At 34.9% G+C, this 17,261-nt stretch overlaps 1 protein-coding gene across 1 annotated transcript; it reads left to right on the top strand.

Annotated features, from left to right (window-relative positions):
- Window positions 1–11,130: 11,130 nt before the first annotated feature.
- On the top strand, window positions 11,131–14,061 carry LOC125657813 (mannosyl-oligosaccharide glucosidase-like). The gene is made up of 2 exons (XM_048888599.2): window positions 11,131–11,779; window positions 11,999–14,061. The coding sequence occupies exons 1-2, from the start codon at window positions 11,159–11,161 to the stop codon at window positions 13,808–13,810; spliced, it is 2,433 nt and encodes an 810-aa protein (XP_048744556.2). The 5' UTR covers window positions 11,131–11,158; the 3' UTR covers window positions 13,811–14,061.
- The last annotated feature ends 3,200 nt before the right edge of the window (window positions 14,062–17,261 follow it).

Genomic DNA, 17,261 nt, shown 5'->3' with positions numbered 1-17,261 from the left:
GGAGTTCATTAATATATTTTCTAAAAACTTTAATTTTCAGGTTACCTGCAATCAAAAGGTATAAGTAGCTGACTTCCTTAAGCGTGATATCTCAAAATTGATGGCATATCAAGATACCTAGTACCACTCCATTTCACATGGATAGTTGTAAACTAGTCAGATATCTAATACAAGCACTGAGTTCTTTAAGATATTTATGAAAAACTTGAAATTTCAGGATACCAGGAATCAAAAGGTATAAGTAGCTGACTTCCTTAAGCGTGATATCTGGAAATTTATGGCATGTCAAGATACCTAATATCACTCTTCTTCACTTTGATAATTGTAAATTCGTCAGATATCTAATACAAACTCAGAGTTCCTTAAAATATTGGTAGAAAACTTGAAATTTCATCCTACCTGCAATCAAAAGGTATAAGTAGCTGACTTCCTTAAGGGTGATATCTGAAAATTGATGGCATATCAAGATACCTAATACCATTCCACTTCACATGGATAGTTGTAAATTAGTCAGATATCTAATACAAACAAGGCATTCTTTAAGATATTTATGAAAAACTTGAAATTTTAGGTTACCTGGAATCAAAAGGTATAAGTAGCTGACTTCGTTAAGTATGATATCCGAAAATTGTTGGCATATCAAGATATCTAATATCACACCACTTCACGTGGGTAGTTGTAAATTAGTCAGATATCTAATACAAATACAGAGTTCCTTAAGATATTTGCGAAAAACTTGAAATTTCAGTTTACCTGCCATCAAAAGGTATATGTAGCTGACTTCCTTAAGATTGATATCTGAAAATTGATGGCATATCAAGATACCTAGTATAAGATTTTGTCATATGTGCATTGGTAAATTAATCAGATATTTAAAACAAAGACGGAGTTCCTTAATATATTTTCTAAAAACTTTAATTTTCAGGTTACCTGCAATCAAAAGGTATAAGTAGCTGACTTCCTTAAGCATGGTATCTCAAAATTAATGGCATATCAAGATACCTAGTACCACTCCACTTCACATGGATAGTTGTAAACTAATCAGCTATCTAATACAAGCACAGAGTTCTTTAAGATATTTATGAAAAACTTGAAATTTCAGGATACCAGGAATCAAAAGGTATAAGTAGCTGACTTCCTTAAGCGTGATATCTGGAAATTTATGGCATGTCAAGATACCTAATATCACTCTTCTTCACTTTGATAATTGTAAATTAGTCAGATATCTAATACAAACTCAGAGTTCCTTAAGATATTTGCGAAAAACTTGAAATTTCAGTTTACCTGCCATCAAAAGGTATAAGTAGCTGACTTCCTTAGGCGTGATATCTGAAAATTGATGACATATCACGATACCCAATATCACTACTCGCCATACGTATCGTTGTAAGTTAGTTAAATATATGATATAAACACGGAGTTCCTTAAGGTATTCACACGGATCTTGAAATTTCATTGTACCGATAATCAAAATGTATAGGTAACTGATTTCCTAAAGAGCGATATCTGAAAATTCGTGGAGTACCAAAACACCATCTATCACTTTTTGCCATATGTATAGTCGTAAATTCGTCAGATATCTAATACAAACATAAAGTCAAATATAAAGTTTCTTACGGTATTCACACTTATGTTGAAATTTCAGGGTAACTCGAATCAAATTGTAAAAGTAGCAGATATCTCAAAATGGATGGTATATCAAATGATTGAAGGTCTGAATTCAATCCGTATCACTTTTAAAGTAAACACTCAGTTGAAAAAGTTTATTCATATTTTGCATTGCAACGTTATGTAATTGGGGATAATTGAGCATGAAATTTCATACGACTCCTCGTCCTCTTTAGAAATAAATCTGATAGATATAATTTTCAAACTCATTAACCTTTATCTGGTAGCGAGCTATCAGTAATTATAACTTTTATATTTTGTAGTAGCTGGCTACGAGTAGCTAACTTTTCATAATTTTAGTAGCTGGCTACTAGTAGCTAACTTTCCCTGGTTCAAGTAGCTGGCTACTAGTAGCCAACTTTTCTCTTTTTAAGTAGCCAGTTACTAAGAGCTGGTTACTAGTAGCCAACTTTACCGATCTATATAATTAGGCAATTTTCATACACCAAATTCACCATGAAGGCACTTGGTGATTGTCTTAAAACACATTTAGTAAGATATTTGAAGAAACACTAACATAAAACGTTAAATCGGCGAATATCAATATTGAACATCGCGGGATATATGTCCCGGGACACACCTGCTGTGTGATTATAGGCCTCGGTTTTTGGGGTCTCACCCAAAGGATAATCCCCATTTAATCGCCTTTTACGACAAGCAAGGGGTACTGAGGACCTATTCTAACTCGGATTCCCTCGGGAGCAATTGTAAAGATAAAAGAGAAGTAAATATTTGAGGCTTAAGTACAAGGTCTTGCACTTTAAGCAATGAGGAATTGTTTAGTTGTGTTGTCATCACTCATGTCAATCCTTTCCCTATTTTTCAAAGAGCATATTTGGGACAAGGGGGTATTTTACAAATTCCAGGAGTCCTTAGGAGGCCTTAAGGGTGGAGTAAAAACAACCAAACATTGACCAATTTTCAAAACAATTTCCTCTCTACAACCTCACATCTATAAGAAAATCTAAGTACATAGACATCTAGAGCAGGATGGTCTCTACCAAAATTGTATATTTCATGATCTCCGGGATAGAGGTTCTGACCCCAGAGCGGGGCCTAAATTGGTATATAATATAGTGTTTATGTGTGAAGCATTCAAAGGGCATTTTCTCTAATGCTATGCTGTGGACCTCTTGTTAGTTAAATATTTTGATGAAATAATTCCAGTTCGGTTAAAAAAAAAAATGTTTAAATAAAAAGAATTGTTTTGAATAAAAAGAATAGTTTAAATAAAAGGAATTGTTTAAATAGATGTAAATATTACATTGGATTCATGGCTTTCATTAGTCTGCATCCCCCCCCCCCCCTATCCCTTCCAAAGTTCTGTTTAAATGTCGCTATTAAAAACGGATTAATCGGATGAAGGGACCAGACTAATAGGCTTTCACCCAAGAGCGTATTTTACGTCCAGTATTCGTGTTTATTATAAATGATGACCGAATACGAACTTCATATTGGTTATTTTCTCCCTCAGTGCCCTCGTCCGAAAATAAATATTTTCTTGACTATTTGATAATAAAACAAAACAGAAAAAGTGAATAGGTTGGTTACGTTCATTACGAGATCGCTTTTAATAAGCAAACATCAAATCAACAAAGCTGAAAAATCACTAATGAAAGCATATGAATTCAAAACTGAAAATGGGCTGGGTGGGAGGGAAAGCTACGGTATAGAAATACAAAAGCGACCTTTGTTGCTTATAACGAACTTCGCACTGCCCGAAAACTGACCAGTAGTGGTTTATATACTAAGCGCAAAAGCGCTCATGCATGAGCTCAAAAAATAATGAAAAATTACGAAATGTAAAACGTAGAAATAAATATACAATGAATAGATATAATCAAAGTACTGAAAGTACTGATGGGAATTGATTTATGTAGGTTTGCACCAGATGCTTCTGGGATTAAGAATTTTTTTTGCATAAATTCATGCTGTGTCTCTATAACAAACAAAGCGCAGTTAACACCTTGTCTGGATTGTATTTTACTATTCCAACATACCATATACATTTACTCTTAGAATAGCTCATTTTATCAAAATATGTCACTACATTGATATTCTAAAACAAAAACATTTTTTGAAAAACTCCACACATAACTTGCTTCATACCTAATTCACAAAGAATTGAAATGGTAGTTATCAAGAAAAAGTTAAAAGTGTTCAACTGTTACCACGGCTCACGACGCAATCTCTACCCAGAGTTATCGTTCCCGCTACGCTCCACTAATACCTCTGTCAACGTCTAAAAAGTTATATCAAAACGTACAAAAACTAACTTAGCATATCGAACTGTAATGATAATATCTGGGCAAATCAAACACTTCTCTGAATTTTTTAAAATCAGAAGATGGTAAATATGAGACACCTGAGCGAATTAGAAGGTTTATATAAATATTCATTCATTCAATAATACTAGTATAATCATGGAATTCGTTGTTTTTGTGAACCTACTTAAAGATTTAAAGTATAAAACTTAAACTTATAAAATTATTATCCATGATGCTATAGGTATAGGTAAGTTTTGCCAAGAATCTTGACATTTAGACGTTGACAGAGGTGTTGTAGCGCAGCGTAATGCACCCTCTGGTGAGAGATTGCTCACGACGACGGACGCTGACTAATTGCAATAGGTAACCTGAGTGAATCAGGTGACCTACAAATATTTATGGGGATATTAGGTCACATAGAAAAAGAGTACGATTTTGGAAATGAACAGGGATTTGAATTTACCGGGTACCAAACATGGTTAATTATGTCAACAAACGAAATCATTTGAAGCTGTGAGTTTTCAGTTCATATGAGGATTTAATGAATGTATGGAAGTGTGTTTGGACACAAATATTGTAGGAAAGTATGCTAGAAATTTTTATGTTAAATTTTTGAGACGGCGATGCAAGAATACAGTGATTTACGGCGTCAACCGTGCGCAGTTTTCTCAACCATTAATCGAAGGTTTTGATAACGGGTGGATCTGTAGCTCTCTGGTCTAACCCGTATTTTCCCGGCTATATCTGTATATTCTAAAGAAGTTAATTAGTTTCTTCTGTTCAATTAATTACGAAAAATCAAAACTTTGTATTAGCACATTTGATAGAAACATATCTATCAAAGGTGTAACACAAAACCTACATGTGGATGCCTTCCACCAAATTGAAAACTCATTTTGACAAAAAATTTAACTTAATTTGAAAGATGAATCATAATGTCTCCTGAAATGCCTAAATTCCCCTTTTTGGTTTAGACACGGGACCTCTAACAGTAGATAAAACTCGTCGTTATACATGAATTATTATCTTTTCCATTGTAGTTAATCACTCAAATACCCCACAAGATTGATACTGATTACTTATATTTGAATAAAAAATGTAGGTATACATTCTTTAAGATTTGAAATACCCACGACATTCTATAAATTTCAATACTCACGCCTTTAGGTACTAACCTCATGACACGCGCTGATTTACAAGATGTTGCTTATGGATTTTGTCGTTTGTACATTATATATGCAACGTGTCTTGTAAAAATATAACAAATTCTAAAACAATCAATTTCATTCTATGAATAAATGTTAAAGATTTACTCAAGTGAATTTATTGAAGTCACACCATGCATTTCTGCTTGTAGTTCGTGTGTACATTATGTATCAATTTCGTAGTTACAAGTCTATCATTCTTAGAAAACTTGAACATTTCTGTATATTGCATCGGTTCATCATTAAATCCATGTATATACCGATATGTCACGAAAATGTTTCCGTACATTTTGCTCGTGTCAAAGGTAGCCGTTGATTGTAAAAGTTAGCCCTTCTTGCAAAAATCCAATACTTCCTTTTCCAGGCACTGAATTCAACTACTTCCTTTTCCAATAATGCTTGTTCCTTTGACATTTGTACCTCTTGTTTTTTTTTTCAATATATTATGACTGAACTCTTAGTAATTGGCTTTATTACTCCTGTGCCGCTTGTCTCAAGTGTTTATTTTCCTTTGATGTTTCTATTTCTTTATTCAAATGGATATTTTCAGACTTTATACTTGTTATAATAATAATGATAATATCCTTTATTTATACAGGATTGCACAGTTAGTTGTATAAACTAGTTTACATTGTTACCAAGGCTTTAAGATTGCTTATTTCCAGTGTGTTCTCTTTAATGCATGATAGAAGCATACATGTAATTGATGCAATCTTTGTTGTGTTTATCATGTCACTCATCATAGTACATAAGTTTGTTTCCATAATTGGGAAAGATTTCATGAAGGGTGTATGGTCGGTTAGTGTAATGTATACTTCAGAAGTGGTTTTTATACAAGTCTAGGGATTGTAACTGTAGAAATTGCACATATAGGGCTCACGGTGGGTGTGACCGGTCGACAGAGGATGCTTACTCCTCCTAGGCACCTGATCCCACCTCTGGTGTGTCCAGGGGTCCGTGTTTGCCCAACTATCTATTTTGTATTGTTTATAGGAATTATGAGATTGACCACTGTTCGTTATCTTCACCTTTCATTTAACCATCGAACTTGTATCTCTGCTGGTGGACAGTCTGTCCCCGATGATACTTGTCGCTCGATATATGTTCCTTCATGAATATACACAATAACGAAACAATACTGGCTGACACGTCGCCCAGTATAAAAAGGTGTCATTCTGTGGAGTCTATAAGGGGTACAGGGTCCTACAGATCGGTTGGTGTCCCTCGGATTATCCATCGAGATATCTCAAATTTGTCCTATGTACAATCGTCAAATTGTCAGCTTTGGTACAGAAACCAAAATTCTTATACCCAATTTAAAGACTGTTATGTTCCTTTAAGAGATATTTCTGATGATTCCTTTTCAGATCCTATGAGCTCGATCTCAAAATCTTTTGTAAAAAATTGTAAAACTTGTGATATACATGTTCTAAACACTAGAAATTCATTTTGTAGTAATCTCACTGGACGTAGTTTCTGTACCAACACGTTTGATAATTTGACTTGTAAATCTTCTAACGGTGCCTACACTATTGAGTGTAACCTATGTGGCTTAATATATGTGGGAGAAACTAAGGGTTCACTCGGGGCACATATTTCAAATAGATAATAGTGGTAACCAACTTCTTTACAAGCATTTTAATTAACCCGACCACTCCATCTTGTTCATGAGGGTAAGGATTTTGGGGGGAAAAACCACACGAGCAATCCAACATTAAGTACCCCTAATCGTAGACAACGAGAAGATCACTGGATCAGGACCATAGGCACTGTATTTCCGTATGAATGCAATGATAATGTATATGATGTGGGAAATTTGACTAGTCCACAAGGAAATAACGTGAATGTGATGGGGCTCTTTCCCAATACTCAAAGACGGAAACGCAGTCATGGACATCGTTCATATAAAAGACCAAGTATAAATGATGTCCCGTTTGAATCACTTTTACCTTACGTCAACGTCAACAGACAATTAGGTCCACATCATATTCGTACAAAACTTTACCCTGCTCCATTGAGAGTTTTACAAACGTTGTTTCAACAGCTAGTCTATAGTTGGATTTTTCAACATCTGAATATAGACTGAACTCTATGGTTATGGATGTTGCCAATCACAGGCTCTTTAAACCACCACGGGTCATGGATAATATTCCTTCCAAATCATGCCGTCAGTTCCTTAAGCTAAAATTTACAAACAAAGGAATAGGTGCCGTCAACATAAGCAGCATTCTTCGTCATCAAAAGGTTCAGTCGTGTATTCCAACTTATCTCAAGTTTAAGTCTACACTCTGTATTTGCTACAGATATACTTCTACTATTGCATCCAAACTTTTTGATTATAAACAAAATTTACAGTGTCTAGATATAGACCATCTTATACTTAATCCACCTACGTGTTCTTGTTCTTCATCTTCTTTCAACTATAGTCCAGCTGGACATGTCATTACTGGTGATGTTGATATAGATGAAAATGAGGACCTAAAATCATTCATTCTAAAAGGTCCTAAATACAGAGAACCTTGGTCTTTCAATTGGCGACAGAACTCCATCTCTATTATGAATTCTGTCGAAGATTATACCAGACGATGGGCTAAATATGAAAAAGAAGAGCTTGATACATTGTCAGAATGGGTTAAAAGCATAAGAGGAATATTAAAATCCTGCATTAGATATATTAAAACAAAAGTAAGTACCATCTATCCTTCTGTGTTTAGTAAACCAGAACCGATAAAAGAATATGTGTTGGTTCCAGCTGACAAAGTTTGTAACAACATTGTCTTTGTTTGTAAGGCTCATTATTACAACTGCATTTTAAACGAACTTGGCATTAATTCCATTTCTGGTAACCGTACTTATACTCTAACTGCCCTTTCAAAAGATGAAATTCTTCAAAACCATGCTTCAGTTTTAGACACATTTAATATCCCAGTCAATGGGTCGAATGAATATGAGTTACCGTACCTATATTGGATTCCTAAACTTCATAAAAACATTTACAAACAAAGATACAAGATTGCTGGATCCAGTAAGTACTCTACCAAGCCCCTATCTTTCCTCCTCACGAAAATATTAACAGCTGTGAAGGAGAAACTGCAGACTTACTGTGCGACTACAAATACCAGAAGTGGTGTTAATCAAATATGGATTCTAAACAATTCTAAAGAACTTTTAGTAAAGTTGAAATTGCAAAACTTCCCAAATCAATAACATTAAAACCTATGACTTTTCAACACTTTACACGACCATTCCTCATGATAAATTAAAGACTAGACTTTTTGACATCATAGACAGTTGCTTCTTCAACAAAAATGGAGAAAGGAAATATTCATATCTAGTGATCAGTCATCCAAAAACTTACTTTGTTAAACACCACACTGATTCCACGCACAAGTACTTTGAAGTTGAAATAAAAAATATGCTAGAGTTCCTCATTGACACTATCTTCGTGGTCTTTGGTGATCAGGTCTTCTAACAGTCTGTTGGAATTGCCATGGGCACGTAATATGCTCCATTGTTAGCTGACCTGTTTTGAAAGGGCAGTTGGAGTATACGTACGATTACCAGAAGTGGAATTAATGCCAAGTTCGTTTAAAATTGTTAGGCCGTTCTTGGCACATTGATTTTAACTACGAATAACTCCGTTTACCTTATCAAGATATAGGGCTCACGGCGGGTGTGACCGGTCGACAGGGGATGCTTACTCCTCTTCAGCACCTGATCCCACCTCTAGCATATCCAGGGTTCCGTTTCTTTAATCACCAAAGACCACGAAGATATTGTCAATAAGGAACTCCAGCATAATTTTTATTTCAACTTCAGAGTACTTGTGCGTGGAATCAGAGTGGTGTTTAACAAAGTAAATTTTTGGATGACTGATCACTAGATAGGAATATTTGTGTTTTCCATTTTTGTTGAAGAAGCAGCTGTCTATGATGTTAAAAAGTCTAGTCTTTAATTTATCGTGAGGAATGGCCGTGTAAAGAGTTGAAAAGTCATACGTTTTGATGTTGTTGATTTGAGAAAAGTTTTGTGATTTCAAGTTTACTAAAGTTCTTTAGAATTTTTTATGGTCCACATTTGATTCAGCTGTTAATATTTTCGTGAGGAGCAAAGATAGGGGCTTGGTAGAGCACTTACTGGATCCAGCAATGTATCTTTGTAAGGGTTTTTATGAAGTTTAGGAATCCAGTATAGGTAGGGTAACTCATAATCATCCGACCCATTGACTGGGATATTAAATGTGTCTAAAACTGAAGCATGGTTTCGAAGAATTTCGTGTTTTGAAAGGGCAGTTGAGGTATACATGTAGATCTAGGTACGATTGCCAAAAGTGAAGGTAATGCCAAGTTCGTTTAAAATATATACAGTTGTAATAATGAGCCTTACAAACATGACTGATTGATTGTATCTTGCTTAACGTTTCGCTCGAGAATTTTTCGCTCATATAGAGACGTCACCGGTGAAAGGCTTCAAATTTAGGTTCGCGTTGGGATCCGGGTTAAAGTAGGTCCTCAGTACCCTTTGCTTGTCGTAAAAGGCGACTAAATGGGGCGGTCCTTCGGATGAGACAGCAAAAACCGAGGTCCCGTGTCACAACAGGTGTGGCACAAAGGCCGTAAGCGCCGAGCATAGGCCTAAATTTTGCAGCCCTTCACCGGCAATGGTGACGTCTCCATATGAGTGAAATATTCTCGAGAGGGACGTAAAACAATATACAATCAATCAATCCTTCAGGCCTATGCTCGGCGCTTACGGCCATTGAGCAGTGAGGGATCTTTAGCGTGCCACACCTACTGTGACACGGGTCATCCGTTTTTAAGGTCATCTCCGAGGACATGTGACATTATAGGAGTTATTAGATTGATCACTGTTCGTTATCTTCACCTTTCATGTAGGGTATTTATCGGCATTGGCATATGGAGTACTGGAATGTATTAAGGTTCGGTCAAGTGTGTCTTTTGGAGGGCGGCGAGGAGTACTAAGAATTTCTTTCGATATGGTTGTATCTACGGGACGCCAAATGGGACTCTTGTGATTTTGTACTCAAAATCTAATTTTGTGTGAAAAAAATGACTTTTGTTCAACAAAAATGAGTTCAAGTTAATAAAATTGATAACAAATCACAACAAAATGAATTTTGTTTCGAATCTGAAAATTAATTTGGATACAAAACTGAGAAATATTCCGACAAAAATCAGTTTTGTGATACAAAATTGAAGACGAAATTGAATATTCTGTCATAACAAAATCACTTTTGTTTTACAAACACTATGTTTTTATAAATGATAACTTCAATTACGTAATGACCAATAAATTTTGTAATATAAAATTATCTTTCATGACAAAATTCATTGTACACAAAAGTAAATTTTTGTCAATACAGAATTCATTTTTGTCACCATTACTTGTAAGTTGCTCACCGATTGGTTCAAACGCTTTCATTTAGCTAATTCGTTGCTAAATGTTAGTCGGACTTGGATAGATTGAATGGGCAAACTAGATTGTTATAACGTACGACCATAGAATTTGCGAAATGCTGACTTTAAAGGAGACTGTTGAAACCCTTGCACCTTAGGATAGAATCGACGTCGAAAGAGGTTTATTTCTGACAAAATCCGTCTCGCTCATAGAGCATGATTTCAATCTGCAGTTTGTGATGTCAAACGATCCAAAAAGGATCAGCGAAGAGACCGGATATCCCAATTGTATGGTTTTCGGTCGGTCCGCTGATCTAATGTGCACGAAGAAGGAATAAATAACACTAAGTTATATTATTCATAATATATAATTTGATACATGTGTACATGCACATAAAAAATCTAATAACATCATTTTGAATGACATCCTTGTGTTGCTTGTTGTTTCTTTGTCACTAAAAGAGGCAAATAACTTGTATTTTCTAATAACTAAATATATTTACCTGAGCAATAAAACAGTAATTGTTTATTCATGAAATGGAGATTCACTGCACGTGCATTTACAGGATTCACACCTCAATCGAGCAAAGACGAAATCGATATGATGTCAGATGAATATCATGATGGTATTGAAGATGCCGAAAGAACAGTCAAATCAGATAGTGGCCTTCGGTGTAGGATGAAAACATCAACAATGATGGATAGCAACACGTATGATTCAGAGTCAGGAGAAGAAGATATCCAACATTCTCCACCTCCTGTAGAAATATGCAAGAAACGACTGTTTATGAAATGTTGTGGAGCCATTTGTGTAATATGTATATGCGCGTTTGTATGGATGAACATTTATGTGAAAGAGGATCCTATCAACACTCCCTTGGACCTGCCTACGATTAAATCAAAGAATTGGACCACACCTGATTTTAGTCCAGAAAAATTCTGGGGTACATATCGCCCGAATGTGTATTTTGGCCTCAAAACACGTTCCAAAAATTCCCTGGTAGTTGGACTTATGTGGTATTCTCTAGAAAATGGAATGTTACGGCATTGGTGCAGTGAGAATGACGATTTGGTTAAATATGGATGGCTGCGACATGATGGAATAAATTTTGGTATACACGAAGTGGTGGAGAAAACCTACAAATTCAATGTGTCCTTTGTTAAACGTCAAGGCGGATCATATGGTGGAGACTGGACAGCTCGCATATCTGCCACCCCAACAGTAATTTTCTTTTAATATATATATGTCGAGAAAAGTGGAAATCTGGACAGTTGTCATTTTTTATATTCTATGTCATATTATTTACAACATGACAGCAATAGTAAATTCAAAAACATTGAGACACATGATGAATTAATAGTTTAAGAATAATAATTTTTCGTTTCTGTTGTTTTTAACTTAACTAAATATAAAATGATTTTATTCTCATTTCAATTTCAGAGTGCCAAAACTACATCTGTTGTTTCATTTTTGTTCTACGTTGCATTGGAGGGTCATGGAATGTTAAAACCTCGCCTAAAAAAGCATAGCCTTCTCCAGGTTACTGGTGAAACACCAGAACTCGGATTATTTCGACTTCGTTTCCCAGAAGCACGATCTCCATTTATATGGTATTTGACTAATTTAGTAGCTAAGGAAGCTAAACTTAATGAATTAAAACAAGTAGTATTTAATGAATTGAAGAAAAAATTACTATGGAATGATATATCTGCTTTTGTATTTCTAAATACAGAAGGAAAAGAAGGAAATTTCATTGTGTACCAAATAACAGCAATGCTACCTCTCGAATTTGATGCTGTATTCGAATCAGAAAGTTTCTTTAGGCCAAATTCACTTGAGGGTAAAGTTATGACGGAAGAACTTCGCTCACATTTAGAAAAATTCGATAAAAAGTTTTACGAAGCATTCGACATGAAATCAGTAGCATATACACAATATGCAGCTGAATTTGCAAAGGCAACTCTTAGTAATATGCTTGGCAGTATAAGTTACTTTCATGGAACATCTCAAGTAAAATCAAAAACCAACCAAAACATTCAAAATTACTGGCCTACAACGCTTTATACAACAGTGCCATCCAGATCTAAGTTTCCTAGAGGATTTTTATGGAACGTAGGATTTGATATCCATTTAATAAACTTTTGGGATGCAAGTATATCTATGGATATCATTGCGCACTGGTTGGATTTAATGAACATTGAAGGATGGATTCCTAGAGAGCAAATACTTGGACCTGAAGCGGAATATGCAGTTCCTGATCGCTTCATAGTGCAGGAAAATAATGTTGCGAATCCACCAGCACTTTTTCTTGGGATCTTAAACCTTATCGAAATGAAGAAAGTCAGTGTCCCATTTTTAAAAGCGATTTTCCCAAGATTAGAAATATGGTTCAATTGGTTGTATTCAAGTCAAAATGGCGAGGTTTCCTACTCCTACTACTGGAAAGGAAGAGACAGTTTGACTAAAAGTCAGTTAATTCCATACACTTTAGCATCTGGGTTTGATGACTATCCTCGAGCATCTCATCCAAATTCAAAGGAACGCCATCTTGATCTTCGATGTTGGATAGCTGTTTCATCTCGAGTTCTCGCAAAAATTGCTAAATTGACTAATCAAGATGGGACAAAATATGAGAAAATCTACAATGAACTTTATGACAACGAATTGTTGGACGAAATGCATTGGGATGATAATAACGAACTTTACAGCGACTTTGGATTGCATACCAATTCTTTATACATAAACGCTACCTCAAAATCCAGAGTAGTTCATGCAGATCCATCTTTCAGATATATCGGGGCACTGGGTTATGTGAGTTTATTTCCTTTAATGTTAAGAATTCTGGATTCTGATTCCCCCAGACTTCACAATATCTTACGGGACTTACGAAATGAAGATCTATTGTGGACCAAATATGGAATACGATCACTAGCTAAAAATTCCCCTTTTTACAATCTATATAATACGGTTGAAGATCCTCCTCATTGGAGGGGTGCGATCTGGATTAACATGAATTATCTCATTTTAAGTAGTTTGCACTACTATTCAAAAATACCTGGGAATTATCAGAAATTATCGTTGGATATTTACACAGAATTGAGAGTAAATTTGATAAATAATATGATTCAAGAGTACATGAAGAAAGGGTATGTCTTTGAGAAATACGACGATGTAACAGGATTTGGCCACGGAAGTTTTCCTTTCACGGGGTGGTCTGCACTTATTGTGAACATAATAACTGAAAAATATTAATTATATACATGTAAAAAGTTTTGTTCTTTTGCATCTCTTGCATACAATTATAAACTGTGCACTAGTCTTATTTCGTAGTGAAACGAGTTGTGGTAAATTTGAGTGTAACTTTGAGATAATAGAAAATGTATTGTGTGTTTCGGTTGTTTGTACTTAGAAATATGGTTTGATTTTATTCCAGTTGTCTCATTGAAAAGTTCCAATTATTGCATATTTTTTCAAAATAAAGAATTTTTGTGATGTTGCAAGTATTTTGGGTCACTTAAGTCATTCAGATGACCTTTTGCAATATGTTTGCGTCTATCGTAGTCCGGTTTTCATTAACAACTGGACATTTTTAACTTCTTTTTGACAACCACCATTGCAATTTTTTTTTTTTTTAAATTGGACAAGGGGACATAATTTGTAATTTTAGCATTCCTATACCCTTTGGACCCTAGGAGTGGGGCAAAAACTGCAACAACAAAAATTGCCAATTTTCAAAGATCTTCTGTACAAATGCACATCTGTGAGAAAAACTAAATACTGTAAGTGGTTTTAATTTCGCGGTGCTTAAAATTCGCGGTTTTTCATATTAATCTAATTGCTGTGGTTTTATTTCCGCGGAATACAAATTTTATTTTGATTACTGTTAACTGTTCAAAACGTATTGTGTTACACTTGCAAAATGATTGCGGTTGTTTTGATTTCGCGGGGAAATCCCCGACCGCGAACATTGCGAAATCAAAACCCTTGCAATAATTTCCCCATTTACAGTACAAAGTTATGTAAAGCTGGAGGGCCTATACCAAAATTGTAAATTTCATGATTCCCGGGGTAGAGGTTATGACTCCAGGGCAGGGCTGAACTTGGTAAATTGTGTGAATGTGTAAAACATTTAATGGCATCTTCTTTAATGCTATTGATACTAAATTAAAGCCATACGTATTTTTAAAGGAAGCAGGTAGCTCTTTTAAATTTCGTGATCCAGGGGGGTAAGGACTTTGGTTCTAGGGTGTGGCCAACATTATTATAGTGATCATTGTCTTTAATCTTGCTGATACCGCATAAAAATTAACTGTAAAATCAGGAAAAGCAGAATGTATGTTCCAATTTCGCAACTCAGAGTTCTGACTGTAGGGCGGGTCCAAAACAGTCATAAAGTCTAAATATAACATATATTGTGTAAAGTATATATATGTCATCAGTTTTAGGAACACATTTTGGTTTTATACTGCTGCTGAATATTAGAATTTAGCTAGATAAACAGAACAGGAATTTTATTCTAGATTCAGTAGCCCTTGGGACTAGTGATATTGTTAACTAGTACCCAGGTGACCAATAAGGTATGTGGGCCTCGTGTTATCTTGAGTTCAAGTGAGCTTTTGTTGTCTGTTTGTATTTGTTTTTTTTTATTTAAAAAATCGTGTATTTTGCTTTCAAAGTCGTAATGATTGTATGAAGTCTGTAAGATCTTAATCTAAATTATTTACAGAACACATGTACATATTTTTATATAGTATAATATTCTTCTAAAACGTTTACTGTGGGTACAATTTACAATTGTCATATTTCAATTATGTTTTTCTTTCTTGATTTGTAATATTATTTGTCTGTTATTGTAGGTCAATGCCTTTATTTTCTACTGAATAAATTAATGACACCAGCCTTCCTGTTCGGTTACATTTATAGTGTATATCTTTTAAAGCAGAGCTTAATGTTACAGTCTTGTTTTAGTGCACATAGACTGTTAATGTTGTGGTTGGAAGCATTCTAAAGAATTACATTGGATATTGAATTACTGGAGACTGAACTGATTTGTATATTTCATTGTTCGACACTGATATACATGTATATAGGTGAAGATAACGAAGAGTAATCAATTTCATAACTCCTATAAAGAATACAAAAATAAGAATAGGGCAAACACGGACCCCTGGACATACCAGAAGTGGGATCAAGTGCCTAGGAGGAGTAGGCATCCCTTTAGACCGGTCACACTGGCCGTGAGCCCTATATCGTGATCAGTCGATGTGTAAAGAACGGCCTAACAAGTGGTATGAAACACGTCACACAGCAGTTAACCCGATGAAAGGTCGTATTGGTTGAGCGAATTTAGCTCAGAGTGAATGGACTTTGATTACTGTAAGTTACGTATTTTTCATTGATATATTTTATTGTAAATAAATGATAGATCAATAGTTAAATTTTTTAATTCTGTTATTGCATATTGGTGGGAGTTCGGGTTATTCTGGTCCATAACACTACGTGAGCATAATAATATCAAAGAAACAGAAGTATTCAATTCAAAATTTTAATTAACTAACACATGGATTTTTTTAAATTTGCGAACAAATGGTATGGATACCGTAAGGCAGGGAAGGAAATAATTACCAATGGTAAGAGAAATTCCATTATCCTGTGAGCTCGAAATAAAAGACACCACAAAGTCTACCACTTCTGCTTCATACTTAGATACCTTATTGAAAATAGATATTAACGGCGAAATAACGACACAACTTTATGTCAAACGGGATGATTTCAGCTTCTCCATCGTCAACTTCCCATATATAGGAGTTATGAGATTGATCACTGTTCGTTATCTTCACCTTTCATAGTGTGATGAAATATTTTGATGTAAACAAGAAACTACTTGTATGTGTAGTATAACACTTCAATGTTTTTCGTTCCGTTCTGTTAAATACTAGCATCAACACGGGTATTGCTATTTTGCGGAACGGAAGCAGCACATAAAATGTGCATTTGATATCAGCAATAAATACAGATGAAAAATTAAACATAGTTTGCACAACAACTACAGATATCAACGCAGAAGAAACGGTCACATGATTGGAGACAATTGTATATAAAAACTAGAACTTTAACGCTCTTTATTTTATTTTACAACCCTTTACTTTTCATAGTGCCACATGAGTGGACACAATTATGTACATGTATATATATATATTTTAAAGCTCGGTATTTCATTTACAAGCCTCTACTTTTTTTACAGTGGAACCCCCCCCCCCCCCTCCCCCGTTAAGGTATCTCGGACAACCGGTTCCGTTCCGTTTCGCAAAATACCAATAGCCATCGATCTTTACACTATTTTGACTTTGACTATTCTGGAGCCGCCTTAGAATCAGAACCCTGAGATTGCGAAATTCACAATTTTGGTACATCCCTTTCTGATTTTCGTTAATATGCATTTAGTTTTAAATAATATAGTATCAGTAAAATTAAAGATACACTACAGCTCATTTTCCACATTTTAAAGGACACAACGCATGTTTCTAAACTTTTTCATTTTTTCAGCAAAATTAACTCTTTTTATGCCTAAAACTACTTTAAATGTGTTTTAAATGAAATATTTTGCGTAGTTTTCGAGTTTGAAAGCGAAGAAATTCAAATCTTGCGATATGCATATTTTCTTTCGCTAGTTTACGCACCATTTTGTGTGACGTCATATGCG

The sequence above is a fragment of the Ostrea edulis genome, chromosome 9 (genome assembly GCF_947568905.1).
Source record: "Ostrea edulis chromosome 9, xbOstEdul1.1, whole genome shotgun sequence".
Classification (NCBI taxonomy): Eukaryota; Metazoa; Mollusca; class Bivalvia; order Ostreida; family Ostreidae; genus Ostrea; species Ostrea edulis.
The sequence above is the reverse complement of the archived record's forward strand: the minus strand, read 5'-3'. Positions and strand labels throughout refer to the sequence as shown.